This window comes from Phyllostomus hastatus, unplaced genomic scaffold (assembly GCF_019186645.2).
Source record: "Phyllostomus hastatus isolate PE091 unplaced genomic scaffold, TTU_PhHast_1.1 phas_scaffold_28, whole genome shotgun sequence".
NCBI classification, from domain to species: Eukaryota; Metazoa; Chordata; class Mammalia; order Chiroptera; family Phyllostomidae; genus Phyllostomus; species Phyllostomus hastatus.
This window is the reverse complement of record NW_025334022.1, coordinates 14,042,125-14,064,855: the sequence shown is the minus strand read 5'-3', so window position 1 is coordinate 14,064,855 and position 22,731 is coordinate 14,042,125. Positions and strand designations below refer to the sequence as shown.

At 38.6% G+C, this 22,731-nt stretch overlaps 1 protein-coding gene across 3 annotated transcripts in view; it reads right to left on the bottom strand.

Annotated features, from left to right (window-relative positions):
• Nucleotides 1–11,315: 11,315 nt before the first annotated feature.
• PCDH19 (protocadherin 19) overlaps nucleotides 11,316–22,731 on the bottom strand; it is a 209,122-nt gene continuing 197,706 nt past the window's right edge. For all 3 annotated transcript variants that reach the window (XM_045817671.1, XM_045817672.1, XM_045817673.1), the window contains one exon: nucleotides 11,316–11,914. In XM_045817671.1, the coding sequence (XP_045673627.1) occupies nucleotides 11,316–11,914 (599 nt within the window). The remainder of the gene's footprint in view (nucleotides 11,915–22,731) is intronic.

Below are 22,731 nucleotides of genomic sequence, written 5' to 3'. Positions count from 1 at the left end.
AGTATTTCCCTAATCTATACATATATAAATAAACAAGTTCATTATTCCAAAATGATGCAAACCATGTTACCTTCCAAGGAAATAGACACTGTGAAAAGCACGATAATCACCCAGCCTATATGATCAGAAACATCTGATACTGAAAACTGATTTCAAACATGATCTAACCACCTGCCTTTTTCTTCCACATGGTCCTATGTTCATTTCTCACAATTTTCATTCCTCCCTATTCTGTCTCACCCATCAGGACCTCATGCTTCCCTAGCATTTTACAATTGTTCTTGCCATACCCCAGGCTTTATTTTCTATTGATACTGCTATCCCCATGTTTGGCTGCAAAGAGGCAGTGAAGAATGTATCTGGATTTTATTACCTCTAACCTTCCCCATGGCCATCACTCTGGTTTAGCATGAATTATCTTGTCTAGCATGAATTATTGCAAGAGACTCCTAATTTGTCTCCTTTCCTCTGCATTTGACTCTGTACAGTCCATAGGTCAGAGAGATACTGTTAAATACTCAGTCATATTATTGCAGTGTTCAAAACCTGAAGCCTCCTATCTCTGGGCCAGATACCCATGTGGTTATTATTTCAGTTTATTTAGATCTTTGCTCAAAAGACTATATCCCCATCACCTAGAAGACTGTCCATCATATAGTAAGTGTTCAATTAATATTTGTTGAATGAACCAATAAGGAACTACTATAGGTGTGTGCATGAGTGTGTGTCTGTTAGTGGAACTATAGAGTAGGAAATAATATTGTATGATCATTTTCCTCTGATCAGACTATTATAAATTCTCCCACATACCAGCTATTTCATCTCATTCTTGCCATTTTACTTCTAATCCTATAACAAGATCAGTTTTCTTTCTAGTTTCACTGCCACTGTCCTAACTGAGGTCCTCACACCTTCTGCTTAGATTATAGCAAGAACTTTTCCTTATTTTCCCCAAAGTCCAACCCACTGTCCATCCATTCTTCAAATTCAGGTACTCAGCAAGCACTCAGAAGTGATGCTTTCCCACGCCCCTTAAGTCTTGTGCCTCATGCAATTGGCCCAGGGTTGTAGAGGTAGTTATGGTATATGAGGCTCTGAGTAGAAGGAGGATGAATATAGATTTCTTGTAAAGTTTAGAGATGGATTAATGCTTAAAAATAGAAAACAGAGTCAGGCTGAAGAAGAAAATAGTTTTCCTGATTTCTCAGACAAGATGGTAACACTAAAATGAGAAGAGTTGGAAAAGAAAACTATAAGATTTTATCTTCACTATTCTCCCTCAAAATTTGTAAGCTGTGTAGGCAACATAATCTGAAAATTCAAGCTAATGTACAAGAAAGAAAGGTATCGCTTTCTTCCTCATATTTTCAGTCTTTGAAAAGATTTATCTTGTGAAGTTGGATGAAGGTTGAATTTGTTAAATTGTGATTTCCTTGTGATATATATTTATGTACTTATTTACATTCATACATTTGAGCATTTTGTCTTTCATATATATTTATGAAAAAATATGTCTTTCATATATATATATGAAAGACATATATATATATATAAAAGACAAGAGAAAGATATAGAGCTTGTTTTGTGACAACAAAAACATTGATTTTTTTTCTCTCTTTAGTGATTGTGAAAATTATTTTCCAGCTCATTGCCTGCTAATTAAGTTTAGATAAATACTTCATTGGTACTTCCAGGGGAAGAAATGGAAAAAAAAAGAAGTATGACATATAAATAGGAAGTTGGTGTGGATCAATTTGAGATCTAGGCCTGTAAGACATTGTGTGATACTGATATATATATATATATATATGGAGAGAGAGAGTATTTACTATTTGGGGTGTGGGGGTGGGTCCCCTGCATTTGAAAACTGAGGGCGCTTAGGGCAATGCACAAAGTCCTGGGAATTTTAAATGAAAGTATATGGGTATACTGCTACAATGGTCAAATTTAGTAATGGCAACAGAGACCATACTGTCCTCAAAACCTAAAAGATTTGCCATCTGGCCCTGTACCCCCCCAAAAAATGGCTGACCATTGACATACAGATTTGAATAGAAAATTTCCAAGTGCATTGCAGGTAACAGGGGTAAGTACTGTCTGTGAAATATTTGTTTCAGTGATGTCTGTGGGATATTTAGCAGTGATGCAAAATGCATTTCTTACTATAGGGAGCAAGCAATCCAAAAAAATTGAAAAGCACTCTCATAGTTCATGTCAAGAAGTTTGGACTTCATCTTAGGAGAAACAATTGACAGGTTTAAAGCAGAGCTGTGATTTAACCAGCATTGTATTTTAGCAAGAACCTTCTGGCTGGCGATGTAAAAAAAAATGTGATAAAGAGAGGTAGGGTGGATGAACAGAGGCAAATTAAGAAACTAATTTAGTCATTCAGATGAGGGATGCTGTGGCCTGGACCACAGTGGTGGCAGTGGGAATGAGGAAATCTTATCAGATATTTGGGGAAAAGCTCCTGTGTGTTAATTGAGATCATAAATTTTCTCTGACTTGGTCTCTGACACTCCATATTTTTCTGTGAAAGGAAAAAAATGAATGTTAAAATAGTGTTGTAAATGCATCTCAGTGCTTAGCATTTCATGTAACTCAATTCTGGCATAAAAAAAAAAAACCCTGAAAACTACATCTCAGACTGAGAAAGTGCTGGGCCACCAAGGCAAAATGAACAAGAACACTTTAACAACAGGGATTTAAAAATGTGTTGGTCTTTAAATTCTTTTTATATCTTTTGGGGGGAAGCTGGTATATTCATTACCAGAGACTTTATGCATGTAATTGGGATCATTTCTCTTCTCCCTTCCCATTTTCCTTCATCTGACTTCACTTCCTAGTTTAGCTACATATCAGGGCCCTTGTTGACTGAGAATAACAAGATAAAGGACATTTGGGGGCCTATCAACACCTCTTCAACTCCACCAGAACTATGAGGCAGGCATAAAACCAATTTCTAGGCCACTGGTAGTAAAGAGCTCACAACTAATTATTGTGAGCTCTTGTCCCAGTTAAGCCATTGTCCCAGTTAACTTGTTATTCCTTGAGAGTTTTCCTTCCAGTAGCCTGGAGTTTCCATTTTTTTCAAGTATGCCTTCCCCCTCCACCACTACTACCACTCCTTTATCTCTCAACCTCCCTCACTATCAGCCAACTTTCTGGATCTGAACATGTCACCAAGGCCTGTTGGGAACATATATTGGGATTGACTCCAGCTGTGCTGACCTGTAACACACATGAATACATCCTTGACAGATTGCTTAAAATCCAGATGAACAGATGAATACAGGGTTACCAGTACCAGACCTTCATTTCAAGGGCTGTTGACTAGCTAGAGTGCACAGACTCTAAAAGGAGCCATAGACCTCTCACACGTGACTAATGCAACTTGAAAGGCAGGCATTGGGTATAGAAGGCATGGGGAGATACCTATGAGGATGATCAAAAGCCCCCTGGCCTGAAAATCCACTGCTACAATCACTTCTTTGGACCATGACATTGGGTTCTCAAAGATGTCAGTTAAAATGTTAATGTTTTCCAAGTAGATAAGTGACTTAAGAAATTAGCATTCATTTTAATACTCTAGTCAGGAAAAATTTATCTGGTTGATCACCTGCCCCTTAAGAGTAATTGAAAAGAGTAATAATTTCTAACTTAACAGACACAGATTTAAATCCTAGCTCTGCTACTTAGTAACTATGTGACCTTGGGCAAGTCCACTAAACTTTCTAAATCTCTATTTGTGTATAAAATACAGATATCATCATCATCTAGCACACAAGGTTACTGTGAGAATAAAATGGGATGATGTTTGTAAAGTATATAGAACACAGTTGGTTTTCAATAAAAATTTGGCTCCCTTAAATCATAGCAGAGAAAAACCCTAGAAGGGATGAGATACAGTTAAATTTTAGAGATGGTTTAGAGTGGGAAGGGAAGTAGGAAAGACATTTACATGAGAGGGGAGAGCCCTGTTTGGGGAGTCAGGGGCATACAGAGAACCTGGGCAGCTAAGGGAAATTAAGGCTTTGGACACACAGGGGAAGTAAAGACACTGAAACACAAAGAAAAGGAAAGTAGGGAAGTGTTAGACCACTAACTAGCACAGATCCTTTCTCACCTCAGGCAGAAACAGAAGGGATTCCCAGTAAGATGGTGTGGACTCCCAAAGGTGTACTAATCATTGAATTCCCCAAGCCAGGAAATTTATGGAACTGAGAGAATCTCATGTCACTTCCCACTGGCCCTCTTTCTTCACATAAAAAGCAGTAGGATGTGGATAGGTGTGACATGTACAAGTAGGCCATTTGTCAACATGCACAAGATTAAGACCTAAAACTTTAAGAGCACATTTTTTTATCCTGTCCTGGAGAATTTGTTTGGGGGATTAAGGGTCCCAGCCCCTTACTAGAAGCCCCCTTATATACCTCCCTAAGGCATATATGTACTCTTAAACCAGAATAATAAAAAGGTTAGTCTTTATCTGTCCCTGGAGCTACTATCACCTCCTATCAGGAACTGCCCTCTTAGGCAACAACTCCCACAATGTTTTCTTGAACCCATCCAGAAAATCAGTGACACACATGAGTTAAGTCACAAGCAGATTGTTACCAAAATGAAGTAGTAGATCATTTTAATAATTTTTGTTTTATAAATTTAAACAGATTTGAGGTTATGTTTCTAAAATGATTACTCTCTCACTTGAGGCAGAATTACAATACTTGTTGATGGTCTTGGATATACCTATTCTGCATATGTGAATGCCCTTCACCATGTGAGAATTGATTGCTCTTGCTCATCCCTTGACAAATCTTATTTTAGGGATGAGTTGCCTTTCCCTTTGAGGGAAATAACAAATGGAAAAGGATCAAATAAACTCATATTCTTTGTACTCTTGGTGTGGGCTAACCAGAAGCACTTATAATGTCCAATGATGTAATGGCCTTCAAGCCAGTGACAGAACAGCCTCCTTGCCATATATCTTTATGAACATTTGTGACTCTGTGTGAAAATCTGTACATATACCAATGTATGTGACTTCGTATGTCCCACCGAGCATGTCTGTGTTTACATTCTGATATAACACCTGATAAACTACAGTGGTAAATAGCTGGTTATGACTATGGCTTTAGGGCTAATTCTGGAGGGACACGATGCAATCTCAATTTAATGGACAGGTGGATAGTGAAAGCATGAAGATTGAGATCCAGGGAAATAGTGGACTTCCTTGAGATCATTTTTAATTGTCCAAAGAGAATAGGTCATCCTGAAGCAATTTAGCCTTTAGATACTAAAAGCACTATTTGGAAATATTCTGCCATTCCCTTTCACCACCCCCCACACACACTCTGATTTTTTTTTCTGCTAGTTGCAGCCAGAATGAATACTTATAGCCTGAGTGGTAAGTCTCACAGAATGATAGTTTGGATAAAAGAAAGCTTGTCAGGGCTTTCACTGCAGCCTTGTTATATGGAAAATGAGAGCCTCTCCTCTTGCTTCACTTTCAAACCTGAAGGCATCAAAAGGGCAGCCAGGTCACCTTTGTTTTAAACACTCTTTTCCCTTGCCATCAGCCTCTACTATTTCTCACCTTTTTAAAAATTAATTCTTCAGAGGAGTCTCACTGTTAAGTTGACCCCAAAATGGTTTATTTTAAAGAATCATTTTAGTGCTGTTTTTTAAAGTACCAACCAGGAAAAACTGACAGTAACCAGAGAGGAGTGGGGAGAGGGATAACAGGGGAAATAGGGGTAGGGCCATCAAGGAACACATATAAAGGACACATGGACAAAGCCAAAGGGGTAGGTTTAAGGGTGGGAGGCAGGGATGGGTGGGATGAGGGGAAGTGAGAGGTGGTGAAAATGGAGACAACTGCATTTGAACAACAATAAAAATGTACCACCCAGGAAAGTCTTTACAATTTTGAATATGAATGGGTCTTCCTTTGCAGATAAACGTATTGACTGGGGTGGAAAGGAAGGGAGATACTCAGGAAATAACTGAAGCCTGGCTAAAGGAGAGTCCTCTCCTAGTTGGACAGTTGGAGACTGTGAAAAGGAAAAGGCAAGAGGAATGGTTGGGCCTTAACAGCAGTGACCCCATCAAGGGTGGGTTACTTCCTAGGCCTAATAGTCACCCCCACCTGAAAGCCAGCCAACACTGTCCAAGAGACATTTCACCAAACAATATTTTTTCCATAATAGCCTTTAATACTAAAATGCATTAAATTTATGAAGCAGAGAAAACACATTTAAGGGGGAAACAGAGAACCACCAGATAAAAGGAAACAATGTGGCAAATAATACCATTTAAAACATAACTGTAATAATTTAATAAAGCTGTTTTATCTTCATAAAATAGAGTGGTGATTCTGTTTTGTTTTTTTCTTTTTACAACGATCAATCACTGTGAAAATGTACATAACATACAGATCAGCATATACAATAATTTCATCTTCATATAATCAGCAACAGAGACTGCTTAATGAGACATACTGTACTTGCATCCCTCTAAAGTTCCACCCTGGTTTGACAGGTAAACAGTAATAGTGTCATCAGGCTCATTCCCCACACTAGAGGAGCGAAGGCATAAGCCTTTTGCAACTAATACCTTAGCATTCAAATAGTATGTGGAGGTATTTGCTGCTGAATTTCTAGCTTGAGCTAGTCTGGCTCTTGGTCATTCAAGTCTGTATCCTAGCCTTCCTCAGCTGAATGCTAGCCAGTGCCAGTGAAAATCTGCTTAACCAGTTATGTAATGGTGTTAGCTGGTTTGTTTGCTAAGGTTGACAACAACTTTTAGTTAGTAGCAAGGTTATCTTTAATTGCCAATACAGCTGGAGCAATAATCAGCATCATCAGTTTTCCCTAATGACCTACAGTGCTTTCCAATCAAGATCAGGTTTTCGTGGGTTGTTCTTTACCAAGAGCACCTCACAATATATGTTTCGGACAAGGCGGTTGATTTTCTTTGTTTTACAAAAGCAATATGAGTTCTATTTGAAATCAATCCATGTTCACACAACAAGTGACCCACAGGCCAATTCCAGCCTCACAAGAAAACAAAGAGAGCTGCAACAACTTCATTAGGACAACATGTTTTGCTCTGTAATATTTAATTATCAATAAAAAGCCACCCAGTCCCACCCCCACACATCCCCTTTGAATATTACTTTGTTACATACTTAAACTAAAAAAACATTTCAATACACTTCAGTGTCAGCAGATACAATTTGACTCATGAAATGACATCCTTAAATGTAATTTTACCAAGAAGGCAAACACTAAGACTGTATACAATGAACTTCTTGAGCTCATTTATGGCAGGTTTTCAAAGTCAGTTAGGGTCTTATTACCCTAGGTAAAGAACCAAGTGGACCAGACTTGTCAAGATGCTTTGGGTAATATTCAACATCAAAATGATCTCCATAAAGGAAATGGAATTCCAGTCAGAACTTCTATTATATACAATAATAATCACATTCCCATCCTGGATGCCCAGTTGAACTATGCCCTATACCCCTGCCTCTCCCAAAACTTCCCTTTGTCCTTGTTGCTTCAAGTGGACCACTTCTGCTTTGCTTATTTATATGATAGAGCTATATGAAAAGTTCAACAGAATTCCCTTCATACAATTAGTTGTATGCAGAAGTAACACTACCAGGATGATACTATGGGTGGTTCCAGTTTTCAGTGTTCTAAGTTGTATTCCTTTAACATTTTTGATTAGTGATCAGTGGGTCAACATGCCAATGAATTGCTTTGAATAAGCACTTTATATGCAATTAGCTCTATTAGATGGGTTTACCCTGGAACAGTGATATTCAAAGTGTGGTCCATAAACTAGCTGCATCAGCATCATCTGGCAATTTTTAAATAGGCAAAGACTCAGGCCCCACCCCAGACTTACTGAATCAGAAACTCTAAGTGTGGAGCCATCAACCTATGCTTTAACAAGCCTCCAACCTTTAGTGGATATCTGATCCATATGCATTGTTAAGCACTACTCACAAAGTCTCTGTTCCAGTTGCTCTGGGTGAGAACTGAGAATGATAATTTCTAACAAGTTCCCAAGTGATGCTGTTACTTTTGGTCCAGAGACCACACTTTGAGAACCACTGTCCTTCAGGAACTGGAGGATCCCTTGGCCAATTACCTACTTAGGCTATAAGGGGCCATAATTTACTCTTGGCTTTAAGATCGAAAGGATAGTAAGTTTCATTCTGAACATGTTCAAAGAATTATCAGTATAGAAAAAAAGAAAAAGACTCCACATAGCACGGCTCCCCTCTTTCTATTCCTTGTATGTAGTATATTGCCATAGTTGGGGAAAAGCAATCAATTAAAGTGAACTAAACCCTTTATATTCCATGAAGTTTACCTGCCCAGGGACATGCCCAAAACAGTTGTTATTAAAACAAATCTTCCTCCACACTAACTCCTCCCCAAAAGGGACATCAGAATAAATGAGACAGAACTCCCTATGATTTAGAAACTAAAATTGCTAACTCATGTTTAATTGTGTAACATTTAGAGAGGGAAAAGGAAGAATATTTGGCCCTCTGGCCTTTGTGGCTTTCATCAGACATGCTGGAAAGAAGTGTTGACAAATGTGAGCCAAAGGTAAATTTAGGATCCTTGCACAAAATTTCTATTTGAAGGCACAGTGTGCCTGTAAAACCAGATTACAGAACTATCTTAAGATGCACTAGTGCTTCTGTGGGTATGTATACATCAGACAATTGTAGAGGGAAGACATATTTTCTTATATGGGAAATTATCTGAACACAATCAATAAAGGGTATGGAAGACAAAAAGTCTGACTGCCCACTGAGAACAAAGTATTTTGATAGGGAAAAAGAATTGGTCTATACCTGGATACTGAATTCTGGAAAAAATGGTGGATAAAAATAACAACAGAAAAGTGAAATCAATGCCACTGCTACTGTAAGCATTTTAAACTTGGCTTTTAAGAGACATGGTAACCAGTGCCCCCTCTGGCTCAACAGCCACATAAAATTTATTGTTCCTACTTGCCACATCTTTTCAGCTCCTTTATTCCCGCTGAGCATAGTAAGAAATACAGCTGTATAAAAAGTTAAATTTGACTTGAAAGTGACCTTGAGGTGGTAGCTAACAATATAATATCAGGATGGGTCAAATGAGGAACAGTCTAAATTCTATAGGCAGTCTTCATTTCTTAAAGTGAAAAATAATTTATTTTAATGTGTGAATCAAATAGTCATTTATAAACAGAAATACACACCTACTTCAAAATCTGCTAACTACTAAAATGAAGTGGATCAAAGGGGAAAAAGAGTGTATGAAAGGAATAAAATAAGCCAAAACAAAGATGCTACGGTAATCGATCTTTAATTGTTTCAGTTTAGGAGGGAAATCTGCAGCCACACCAGTATTTTGCATGAGGTAGTATTCAGCACTGAATAAGAAATAAACATGAATTTGTAGCTTCATTATAGGTTCTTTTTCAGAAATATTCTCCCTTACCTAATCCCATTCCCACTACTTTACCCACCCCTCCCTCAAAACCCTCTTCCCATAAAAGAAAATATTCCTAGTAATGTAAAATGCCAGGAACTCAGGCAAAAATAACTAAAACATTTAAAAGCTGACTTATTTACCTAAACCTAAGAAAATAAATTCTCCTTTGCATTTTAGTGCTCTAACCTTTAAGTCTTTTTTTTTTCTGGGTACTCTTGAATTTGAAAAAATGAAGCAAATAAGAACAGAACCACAAAGTTTGTTTCTCTACAAACAACTCTTTTAAAACCAAGGCAGAGCAAAGATGACACATTTGTTTATTTTTAAAATAATGAACTCTTAGGCTGCAAGAATACTATGTTGGCTAGTTAATATTAATAGACAGTTAATAAATGGTGGAGTTGGAGGAATGTTAAACAAACAAAAATGTGCATAACAACCCTGTTAATAAAAAGCTGCATTCCTAGCCTACAGCAAAGTTAGCTAAATCTAAAGAATTTCTACTTTAATAGTTTCCTGTTCAAATTTTTAATATTAAAAAAGATTAATCACAAAAAAGATGAGTTCAAGTGTCCTAGTGTCTCCATACAGAAGGCACAGTAATTGGGTTGGTGATGCTGTTACCTGCCTTTCCCTAAAAGTACATTTTGTACTGCTTACACTATCCCAAATTATAATCCTACAATACAGAGCAAAATGGAATTCTCAATTCTAGCCCATGACATGCTTTCTAGTATAATTCTAATTGTGATTGGGAAACACTGAAATGTGTGTTTAAAGAGACACTAATTTATATCTCAAAACAGATTCAGTCTTTTTGAGTTTTAGATGATGTAAAATGGAATTTCTAAGCCTAGAAAATGATAACTACAGGACCAACTTTACTGCTCAGGACCTGAAAATTAGAAAAATTGATCTCATCAAACTTTCAGCACAGTATTTCTGACAACTGCAAATGAGACAGCAGAATTTCCAAAAATGACTTTCTGCAATGATCTATCACAGATCTGGGCAGAAGACTGAAAGGCAGGCAAAATACTCTACAAGATGTGAGCAATCACTCCATGGGTACCTTCCAAGAGCATCCACAAAGTACTCACCTATATGTGTGGTGTTGCTCATTCAGTTGCCATCTCAGTTGTTTGCACTTTGTTTTTGTTTATAGTTTTATCTTTTTTTAAGGAAAAAACCCACAAACCTCTAAAAGCCTTTTGCCATCACCACACACATGGCAATTTGCAATATCAAATAAACAATAGCACAGCTAGCGAAAGGGTTCTTAAAGCAGGGGTGTCTGCAGCAAAGCAGCAGCATTGGAAAGTACTCGTGTTCAGAAACAACCTTTTGGGGGCTCAATTTCACATCACTGAATCAATGAATAGTACACAATAAATGACTATTAATTTGCCTATACTACAAAACAGTGGTGAGCTTATTAAAAGTGTCTAGAGTTTTAAATTTTTTAATGTAATCCTCCACAAATAGTGGTAATTTATATTATAATTTTGACATAGAAAAATATATAAATTCAAACACTTAATACATAATACTTTTCACAACTGATTTTGTCTCTGTTTCCCCAATATCAAGGCCCCATGAACAACTCAAGCCAAAGCTAATTTGCTCCAACTGAACACCCCTGTTGAAATAAGAGGGATTGTCACAAAATAGTAATTATAAACAATACATTTAGGGAAAGCTCTGAAACACAGCCACTCAAGAACCAACCACTGATGAACAGTGAAAATAATCAGCTCCTACTTCTTCATTAGCCTGCATGATTTCTCTCTCTTCTTTCCCAAGACTGGTTTAGAGAATGATGTCTTTCAGACGCTTCATGCCAGGGGACTCTTTGTTGCAACCCTCCTTCAGAATCAGGTTGACTTCATGCATGACTTTCTCGCTGTCAGCTCCACGAGGCTCAGCTTCAGAAGGACGAGAAGGGCCATTGTTGACATTGGTAACATACTGTTCCAGATCACGGGCAGGTGGTGCCAGGGCAATTGTGTAAGACACAGAAGGCTTGATGGGCAGAGGGCCCTGGAAGTGCAGGGGGGAGGTGACAGGGCTAATAGCCTCACAGCCATTGCCTGCTTCTCGGATAGCACCATTGACTTTAGGGCTGCAGATGGTCACATCAGCAGTCTTCCTGCCTTTCAGGGTGGGCCTCTCCTCAGCTGGGTGGTCACCAACATCTTTTCCAAAGGTTGCAAAAGTCCGCTTTGTGGGGCCACAGCCGTCATAAGCCTCAACATCAGCAGCAGTAGCTTCAATGGACAGAGCGATGATGTTCCCTACATTCTCAGGAGACTTGGAGTGAGTAGGCAGGGGGTTCCGGGGCATCCAGCACCTGTCAGAGTGGCCAAGAATCCGGCATTCTTCCCTGCAGTGAAATCCTTCATTCTGATCTGTTTGGAGAAAATAAAATGTCAATTTCATCAGCTTTTCCCAGGAATCATTGTTACTCCCCAGGGTTCTGGTTTCTTAGGTACCCACAGGTCCTTGTGGGAAATGGCACTTATAGACACTCCTCTATTGCCTTTTGGGACAAGTGTGAAGAATTGGATTTTTAAAAGGCTTAGACCTCCCCCTGTATACTCCCTTTTTTATTATTTTCATTGCTGTTCCCACTGTTGACAAAACTAAAAATCTAAGGTAAAACAGCTGTCAGAGGGGAAGGGAGTTGGGGAACTGGGTGAAAAATGTGAGGGGGTTAAGAGAAAGCCCCAACACCTCATAGACATAGACAATAGTATGGTAATTACCATAGGGAAAAGGGGTGAGGGGAGGTAGAAGAGGGTAAAGGGTGGGTAAATGGTGATGGAAGGAAACTTGACTTTGGGTGGTGAACAAACAATACAATATACAGATCATGTGTTATAGTATTACAAACTTGAAACCCATATAATTTTATTAACCAATAAAGTCAATTATATTTTTTTAGAAAACATACTATGATGAAAGAATACTACATTTTTCTAAAAAATTATATTGAGGGTCAAGTTACTGAAAGTCCACATTTTAAAAAAGATTTTATTTATTTATTTTTAAAGAGAGAAGAACAGAGAAAGAGAGGAAGAGAAACAATGTATGGTTGCCTCTTGTGTGCCCCTCACTGGGGACCTGGCTCACAACCCAGGCATGTGCCCTGACTGGGAATCAAATCAGCGACACTTTGGTTCACAGGCTGGCCCTCAATCTACTGAATCACACCAGCCAGGGCTGAAAGCCTACGTTTTTATCAACAACTCCTGATAAAAATCAACTGAATTAGAGAGTGTTTCCAGCAAAAGAGAAAGTGTAAGCAAAGCAGAAAATCCAACAGTCAGTATATCTTAGAAGCCTTGGCCATATTTTTGAGCAACAGTACTGTCAACCACATTTCCATCCTATCTGTAAATGATATACAGTGCTTATTTTTAGGTTGGTATCATGCTGTCTTTGAAAGCCCAATCACATCACTTTTTTTGACCACCAGTCCTACTAGCCAATCTTCCCATTAACCATTTGTATAACTTAATTTTCTATCAGAATGAACATACTGAGCTCTCTTCTTTTCATCTGACCCATAAGCTTCATTGGCCCTATGTACACATCACTCATAGGTTTACCATTATTTAATTATACCCAAGTAACCATCCCTCTTTATCTTCATTATCTGCAGTTTATTAAGGTCATATTTCTTAATGAAATCATCCATGGATTATTTTGGCACTGTTACAGATGATTTCAGCAAACAAAGTTCATAATTATTGGTGAGACATGTGTTTCTCTTTTCACATCAGGTTTATTTAGGGTTAAGGCTTTAATTTGGCTCTCAGAGAGGTTTTGTACATGGGCTTCACCAAAGGATGGAGCCAGGGTTAAGTTCTGCCTGTCCATTGGTAGAACTGTTAATCTCAAGGTCTGGTTTATATCCCTAGTTTTCCAGGTCCATTTATATTCATGTTACGTTCTTGTATAAGGTTAAGGTTGACCCAATGAAAATTTCCATCATATTGCACAATGCATCAAAATACAAGCAGCTTACCATTTATAAAAGTATTTGGGGCAGGCTCGGATGTTGTAGGAAGACAAGAAGAGATTGCAAAGACAAAAAGTACATGACTCCCCAAAAGTTGAAAATCTATGCTGTGACTGTTTTTTTGTAGGAGGAAGAAGTCTACAATTCAGGATCTTGCCTGATATCAGTCCATATATAACACAACTTCCTTATACATCGTATTGTATACATTGTATTTCTTCTTTGTTGTTGTTTCTTGATTGTTTTCAATAAGTAAAATGACATAGCAAAGAGGTACTGCTCTGCCTCTTCCATCAAGTGTTATTTCAGTAAAGGGGCACATAGGAGAGAGCTGAAGAAGTAATAGTTGAATTGGGTATATACTTCGTCATTAGGAGAAGAGACACTGGAAGGAGTTAAAGGTCAAGACCTAATCCAGACTGCACTCAGATTTAAACACAACTCTAGAAATGGCCTTTGGCCTAGTTTAAACTACTGAAAAGGCAACCGAATGTAATATTTTTTCCTGGTACCTGGACAGAATTTGTCCATTTATATTTAAGCCCCATTTTAGTGCTGGAGAATGAAACACTCAGAATTTTGCAGCTGGAACCAAATAACAAATGAATATTATCACCAACAAGACAAGTACCTCCCACATAGATAAGACAATAATTATGCAAACTTCAGCACAGTTCCACGTCAGTGTTTCATGGTGCCTGCTGAAAGATGAAGGGTTTCTGCCTGTTCCCTGAAAACCCTCAGTGCTGCTATCTGCCTGATAGCCTATCATCATCCAAAATACATATGTTTCCAGGAGGTAAACAGCATAAAAATAAGGTAAACATGTTGAGACAATTTGAGAAACACTTACTTTTGTGTAGACCTAAATATTATGAGTGGAAGCATCTATGGCTGGTCTACCCACAATCAGTTTCATCCAAACTTTGTGCTTTCCCAAGGAGGCCTCAGGATCCTTCCAGTAGGATGGAATTCACATCTTCAGAGTCTTTCAAAAAGATGTTTTTTTCCTCTCTATCATCTCTAAGGCCCATCTCATAAATCTCCGAGTAACAGCTCTAAAGAATTAGTGTGAATGTTCTTGGGGGTAGAGAATAAGGAGGTGCAAGTGAGGAGAACATTAAATATTTAACTTCTAGCCCTGGCTGGCATAGCTCAGATTGAGTGTGGGCTGGGAACCAAAGTGTCCCAGATTCGATTCCCAGCTAGGGTACATTCCTGGGTTGCAAGCCATAACCCCCAGCAACCGCACATTGATGTTTCTCTCTCTCTCTCTCTCTCTCTCTCTCTCTCTCTCTCTCTCTCTCTCTCTCTCTCCATCCCTAAAAATAAATAAACAAAATCTTTAAAAAATAAAATAAAAATAAAGTACAAAAAAAAATTTAACTTCTGTTTCTACAAATCTGAACAAATGTGCCCTGGAAGTCATCAAAAATAGATGTCCAGACTTCCGGCCAAGATGGAGGCACAGGTGGACACACTTTGCCTCCTTGCACAACCAAAATTAAGGACAACAAAGTTTTAGAAACAAAAAAAAACAACCATAACAGACAGAAAAGTGAACCGTACGGAAGTCCCAACAAACATTCAACCAGATTGGTAAGGGGCAGAGTCAGCGGCTGGCAGAGAGGGGTCACAGCAGGAAAAAGCGGTGGCTGGCAGACCTGGGTGCAGGCATGGGGAGACAACCAGCAGACCTAGTGAGGCATGCAAGGTGGCTGCCTGTCCGCAGTTAAACATTCATGCGCAGATAAACCAGGTGAAAATGGTCAGCAAGACAGACCACACAACCCAGGACCCCAGCACCAGGAAATAAAGCCTAAAAGCACTCACTGAAAACACTTGTGGAGGTTGAGATGCTGGGAGATACAGCCTCACAGGAGAGCTCGTTGGAGAGACCCACAGGGTCCTAGAATATACACAAGCTCACCCACCCAGGAACCAGCACCAGAAGGGACCAATTTGCTTGTGGGAAGTAGCAGAGGGGACTGAAATCTGACAGAGAGTGGAGCAAGCACCACTGTTCCCTCTCTGACCCTGCCCCCACATACAATGTCACAACCCAGCAACTCGGTTGCCCAGCCCTGGTGAACACCTAAGGCTCCACCCCTCACTACATAACAGGCATGACCAGACCAAAAAAAAAAAGGAATCCTCAGAGCAATACTTTTAAGCCTTTTAAGCAACCAAGAGATAGCCAACCTATCAGATGCACAGTTCAAACCACTGGTGATCACGATGCTCACAGAATTGGTTGATTTTGGCCACAAAAAAAGATGAAAAAATGAAGGCTACACTAAGTGAAATGAAGAAAAATGCACAGGGAACCAATAATGAGGGAAAGAAAAGCTGGGACTCAAATCAATGGTGTGGACCAGAAGGAAGAAAAAACATACAATCAGAGAAGAATGAAGAAATAAGAATTCAAAAAAAATGAGGAGAGGCTTAGGAACCTCCAGGACAACTTGAAACGTTCCAACATCTGAATTATAGGGGTACCAGAAGGAGAGGAGGAAGAGCAACAAGTGGAAAAGTTATTTAAACAAATAATACAGGATAACTTCCCCAATCTGCCAAAGGAAATAGACTTCCAGGAAGTCCAGGAAGCTCACAGAGACCCAAAGAAGCTGGACCCAAGGAGGAACACACCAAGGCACATCATAATTACATTAGCCAAGATTAAAATGAAGGAGAGAATTCCAGAAGCAACAAGAGATCAGGGGACAGTCAACTACAAAGGAGTTCCCATAAGACTGTCAGCTGATTTCTCAAAAGAGACCTTGTAGGCAAGAAGGGGCTGGAAAGAAGTATTCCAAGTCATGAAAGGCAAGGACCTACATCCAAGATTGCTTTATCTAGCAAAGCTTTCATTTAGAATGGAAGGGCAGAAATAGCGCTTCTCAGATAAGGTTGAGTTAAAGTTCATCATCACCAAACCCTGATTATATGAAATGTTAAAGGGACTTCTCTAAGAAAAAGAAGATAAAAAATATGAACAGTAAAAAGACGGCAAATTCACAGTTATTAACAACCACACCTAAAACAAAAACAAACTAAGCAAACAAACAGAACAGGAACAGAACCACAGATATGGAGATCACATGGAGGGATAGCAACAAGGGAGTGGGAGGAGGAAAGAGGGTGGAAATTTACAGAGAATAAGAAGCATAGACAGTAGGGAGAAATTAGAAAGAGGGAGGGTAAGGATAGTATGGGAAATGTAGAAGCTAAAGAAATTATGACACATGGACATGAACTAAATGGGGGATGTGAGTGGGAGGGGATGTGCAGGTGGGAGGGGAGTGAAGGGCAGAAATGGGACACCTGTAATAGCATAATCAATAAAATGTATTTTTATAAAATGTCCAGAAGGCTGTGGGATCCCTGTCTATTTTGTCCCTAACTTAGGACACAAAAGCGTAGAGGTCTTAGCCTTTGAGCTCTGGAACCACAGATATGTGAGCAGCTATGAAGAGCATATCTCAGCAGACCTCAGTTGATATTATGGGTCACTTGCTCACACTTCTAAAGCAGTACAGTGGCAAACTACATTCTAATAGAATCTTCTCAATGTGCTCAGCATAAAGCTCTCATTTCTTCTAAGTTTTTAGTATCATGTGTCTTCAAATTTGGAGATGCAGAGTTTTTTTTCCAACACAATTCAATAGAAACATGCCATTCATGTCACCCCATATCCAAGTGCAGTGCTCCTTTCCTATAGTAGGCTGCTTCAAATGAACAACAAGAGGAGATCTAAAGCCCCAGCACATACCGTGAGAGCAAAAACACCAATAGCAGACACCTCAAAGATATTATGAATATAGGAAGACCAGAACAGGGAACTCAGCCTTCTCAGTAGCTTCTCTACAAAGATAGTACTTGCTTGCAGCTTACTCACTGCCTAAGTGAATAAATTATTCTTTCAGACAAGAAAAAGCTAAACTCTCTCATTGCACCAAGTAACACAATCAGTCTAAGATTATCCACCAATCTCACTAAGCTTATATTAGCACTATATGAACTAGAATAATATGAAATTTTCTTGGATCAATTATATCAACTTATTATGTGTACTGCTTTAACCTCATGAAAGTGTAGACTGGAATCTAAGAGAGTCTTTCACTAACAGTATTTCACCCTTGGCTTAGATCTGATATATTTACTTCCTTAAATCTTTACCATGAGCAGTGAATTCCTGATGATAATTTTTGGTATAAAACAATACTCAGTAATATTTGTGTCAATACAATTAAAATAAAATCTAACCACCCTGGCTGGTGTGGCTCAGTGGAATGCATGCTGGCCTGTGAACCTAAAGGTCGTTGGTTCAATACCCTCTCAGGGCACATGCCTGGGGTGTGGGCCCAGTCCCTGGCTGGGGGCATGTGAGAGGCAACAGACTGATATTTCTCTCACACACTGATGTTTCTCTCCCTTTCTTTCTCCCTTCCTTCTCCTCTCTCTGAAAATAATAAAATACTTTAAAAAAACTTATTAAAAAATAGAATCTAACCTAGCTTTGGTGTTTATAGCCATATAAAATATGGAAGAAAACATGGTGAATAGAGAAGAATCTCTTCCCAGCCCAAGGTAACCTACATTCATAAATGCACTGAAGATAAATTACTTTTTACTTTTCAAATATCAAAACTTCAGAGGACTTACAGCCAAGATGGAGGTATAGGTAGATACACTTTGCCTCCTTCCACTACCAAAAGGACAACAACACATTTAAAAAAAAAGAAAACAAAAAACAGAACTGGCTGAAAATCGAGCTGTATGAAAGTCTTACAACCAAGGAAATAAAGAACAAACATTCATTCAGACTGGTAGTAGGTGTGGAGATGGGCAGCCAGGGCAGACAGGATGCAAGGCAAGGTGGCAGCTGGAGGACTGGGTGGACAATGTGGCAGCTGGCAGACTGGGAAGTCCCACATTTGCATGCAGATAAACCTGGAGGAACAAATGGGGAGTGAGACAGATCACACAACCTAGGGTTCCAGCACTGGAAAAGAAAGCATCAAAACCTCTGGCTGTAAAATCCTGTGAGGGTTGCAGGAGCAAGAGAAACTCCCAGCCTCACAGGAGAGTTCATTGGAGAGACCCACAGGGTCCTCGAACATACACAAACCTACCCACCTGGGAATCAGCACCAGAAGGACCCAATTTGCTTGTGGGTAGAAGGGGAAGTGATTGAAAGTCTGCTGAGAGCCAAGCAAGTGGCACTGTTCCCTTTCTAACTCCTCCCCCACAGATAGCACCACAACATAACAACATGGATGGCCCTGCCCTGGTGAATACCTAAGGCTCTGCTCCTTACAATGTAACAGCTGAGCGGACACAAAGAAAGGTGGCCCAAATGAAAGAAAAGATCAAAACTCCAGAAGCAGACCTAAGCAACGATAAGATAGACAACCTATCACAGGTAGAGTTCAAAATGCTGGTGGTCAGGATGCTCACAGAGATGGCTGAATATGGTCACAAAACAGAGGAAAAAGTTAAGGCTATGCAAAATGAAATAAAGAAAAATATACAGGGAACCAACAGTAAAGGGAAGGAAACCAGGACTCAAAATAAATGATTTGGAGCAGAAAGAAGAAATAAACATTCAACCAGAATTGAATGAAGAAATGAGAATCCAAGAAAATGAGGAGAGTCTTAGGAACCTCTGATCAACTTTAAACATTCCAACATCTGAATCATAGGAGTGCCAGAAGGAGAAGAGACAGAGCAAGAAATGGAAAACTTCTTTGAAAAAATAATGAAGGAGAAGTTCCCCAAGCTGGCAAAGGAAATAGACTTCCAGGAAGTCCAGGAAACTCAGAGAGTCCCAAAGAAGTTGGACCTAAGGAAGCACACAGCAAGGCACATCATAATTACATTACCCAAGATTAAAGATAAAGAGAGAATCTTAAAAGCATCAAGAGGAAAGGAGAGAGTTACCTACAAAGGAGTTCCCATAAGACTGTCAGCTGATTTCTCAAAAGAAACCTTGCAGGCAAGAAGGGGCTGAAAAGAAGTATTCATAGTCATGAAAGGCCATAACCTACACCCAAGGTTACTCTATCCAGAAAAGCTATCATTTAAAATGGGAGGGCAAATAAAGAGCTTCCCAAATAAGGTCAAGTTAAGAGTTCATCATCACCAAGCCCTTATTATATGAAATGTTAAAGGGGCTTATCTGAGAAAAAGAAGATGATCAAAAATATGTACATTAAAATGAGAAGCTCAAAACCACAACTGAACCTAAACACACAAATGAAAACAAACTAAGCAAACAATGAGAACAGAAACAGAATCACAGAAATGGATATTGTATGGAGGGATATCAGCAGGGAGGGGAAGGGAGAAGAATGGGGGAAAAGGTACAGGGAATAGGAAGCATGAGTGGTAGGTGCAAAATGAAAGAAGGTTAAGAATAGTGTAGGAAATGGAGAAGCCAAAGAACTGACATGTAACTTAAATCTGAACTAAGAGGGGTAGTGCTGGTGGGAGGTGTTGCAGAGAAGAGGGGAATAAAGGGGAGAAAAAATGGGAAAACTGTCATAGCATAATCAATAAAATATACTTTAAAAAATCAAATATTTGGTTTAATAAGAAAATTAAGTTTGTATTAAAAGTGAGAAAGTCACAATACAAAGCCCTTTAAAAAAACAGTGAAGACAGATCAGATATTAAAAAGCAGAGACTACTTCTGGAATTGCATAGGACTGGTAGAAACTACATACCTGTCATCATGTACTATGGTTACTGGGGGTACAGATATGAGACCAGAGAAGAACCATTCTGTATTACAACAAATTAACTGTAAAGATGTTGGCTCTACTTAAAACAGAAGTAGGCTAAGAATTCACTAATTCCCTGCTAAAATTGCTCCTATGAGCCATTTTGTGATTCTATACCTCACTAAATCTTTCTCTGAGAGTACTGACATGAGCCTCGGCAAAGCAAAATGTAAGACTCAAAAATCCACATAGTTGTGGAAATATAGATACAATACCATATACAGAAAAAAATCATATTTTCATATGATTAGGGGTAAATGATGAATTTGCAAATTGCCCTTCCCTGCCTCTGATCTTTTCCCCAGGATTTTCAAAATGAAATAATAGGGACACAAATATCAAGGCCATGGAACTCCTTAACTCAAAACAGCTCAGATTACTTTAGATAAAAAATGTTTAAATATGAGAAAAAATAAAGCTTCTTAAACGGAGGTTGTAAAAAGTACTTTTTGTTACAATTTGTAATTAGAGACCTTGGTGAGAAAATCCCAAAACTTCTGACAAAAAGAAAATAAATCTTGAGTAAAAGCATCAGTGTTGTGAGAGCATGAAAGGTGTAACAGGCAGCACTGAGTAAGTCATGATGGATAAAGATTAATGCAAGTAGAAAAAGAATAGAATATGCTATTTTAGCAGGTAATAACAAAACATTTTGCAGCAAATATTATCTTCCTCAGGAGATGCAAGTGCTCTCTCTTCATATGTGGACAAGCAATGTGTTTCCACACTAGAAAGTACCTACCCATAGTCCCAACCAAAGTTTTAAAAAAAAGAAAAAAGAAAGAAAACAAAAGAATAAAGACGCTATCTTGGGCTTTGCTAAAACTTTCAAAGTCCTGGTGGAATATGAGCTGAGAGGCTCTATTGGTTTGTATAGATGTCCAGCCACAATGGATGTGTTCAATAATGCTGTCAGTTCTTTACTTTGATTCAGAGTTTGGATTTATTCACTCAAAAATCCCAATGATTAGAGACAAAACTCCAACACTAAAATAGTTCAAGGTAACAATTACATGAGAAATATGTTATGTCCTCAGAAGTGATCTGCAATCAATGTGGCAGAAAGGTAAAGTTAAAGTGCATTCCATTCTGATGGTTAGCTACTTCTAAGTAGTGGCAGTTATTGTACATAACTTAAAAGCAAGCAGTGTGTAAATTTAAAAAAAAAAGCTTCCTGGATTGTACTCATATATATCCACTTAGCTTAATCACTGCATAGACAAAACAATACATGACCAAAGCAAGACCAATTTTTGCAAGATATAATGAAAGGATTGTGGCAATGATTATGAAGACATTGACTACAGCTAAAATTGGACATGTGTACCTAATCAAGAAAACATAATCTCAAGAAGTGCCACCTCTTGAACTCATCCAAAGCAGAGGTAAACTGCCTACTAAATATCAATATATATTTTTAATATTTAGAAAGACCCAACTTCTGTTAGGACTGGCAATGCACCAGCTAAAAAAATTACACTTCCTAACCTCCCTTATAGATAGGGGTGGTCATGTAACTAAGAATGCCAATGTTATGGAGGTGGAATGTTCAAAAGATCTCCTTAAAAAGAGGGAAGCTGACTTAGTTTAAGACACTTTTGTCCTTATTTCTTCTTGCTTTGTCCTGTCTAGAATGGAGACATAATGGCTGGAGCTATAGCATCCATCTCACTACCATAAGGCAACTCTGAGGATGGAAGCCATGTACCAATGGATAGCAGAATAGAAGATATAAGGAAATTGGGATAGTGAAGATATTGTGGAGCCACCTTACTAACCTTGAACTTCTGTTATATAGGAGGAAATATAAGTTTCTCTCATGCTTAAGCCACTGATTTATTTTTTTTAGTGTGGGAAGGGGCATCTTTATTACCATCAGTTGCACACTATTCATAACTGATACATTACCCCTGAAGTCTCAGATTTAACTTCCGTGAGGAATCCTTCCCCTATCTCTTAGACTAAGGTAGGTCCTATACCATTGCATTTTGTAGCACTCATAATGCTTACAATTACTTGTTTAATATCTATATTCAATGCTAGCTTGTAAACTCCAACTGAGCAAAGATTATATCTGTTTTATTCCCTCCCATAACCACAGAACCTAGCAAAGGATCCAGCACAGAGCGGGTACTAAATAACAGTTTAATTCAGTTGAATGAAAAAGGTACAAGAAATAGTGATAGCAACAGAAAAATCAATCTTGGTCAATATACAAGAAAGTAAATGTAGCACTTCAGAAACATTAAAGCCAGTGTCATCTTAGCCTTTGAGTGGTTTCCCACACATTATATATGCATATCTTAAAGAGATCTATTTTGTTTTGATGTCCAATTGAAAATACATTTACCATGTACCTTGAAGCTTTCCATTCTAACAATAGTTAATGAGGACTGTACTGTGATATAACAACACA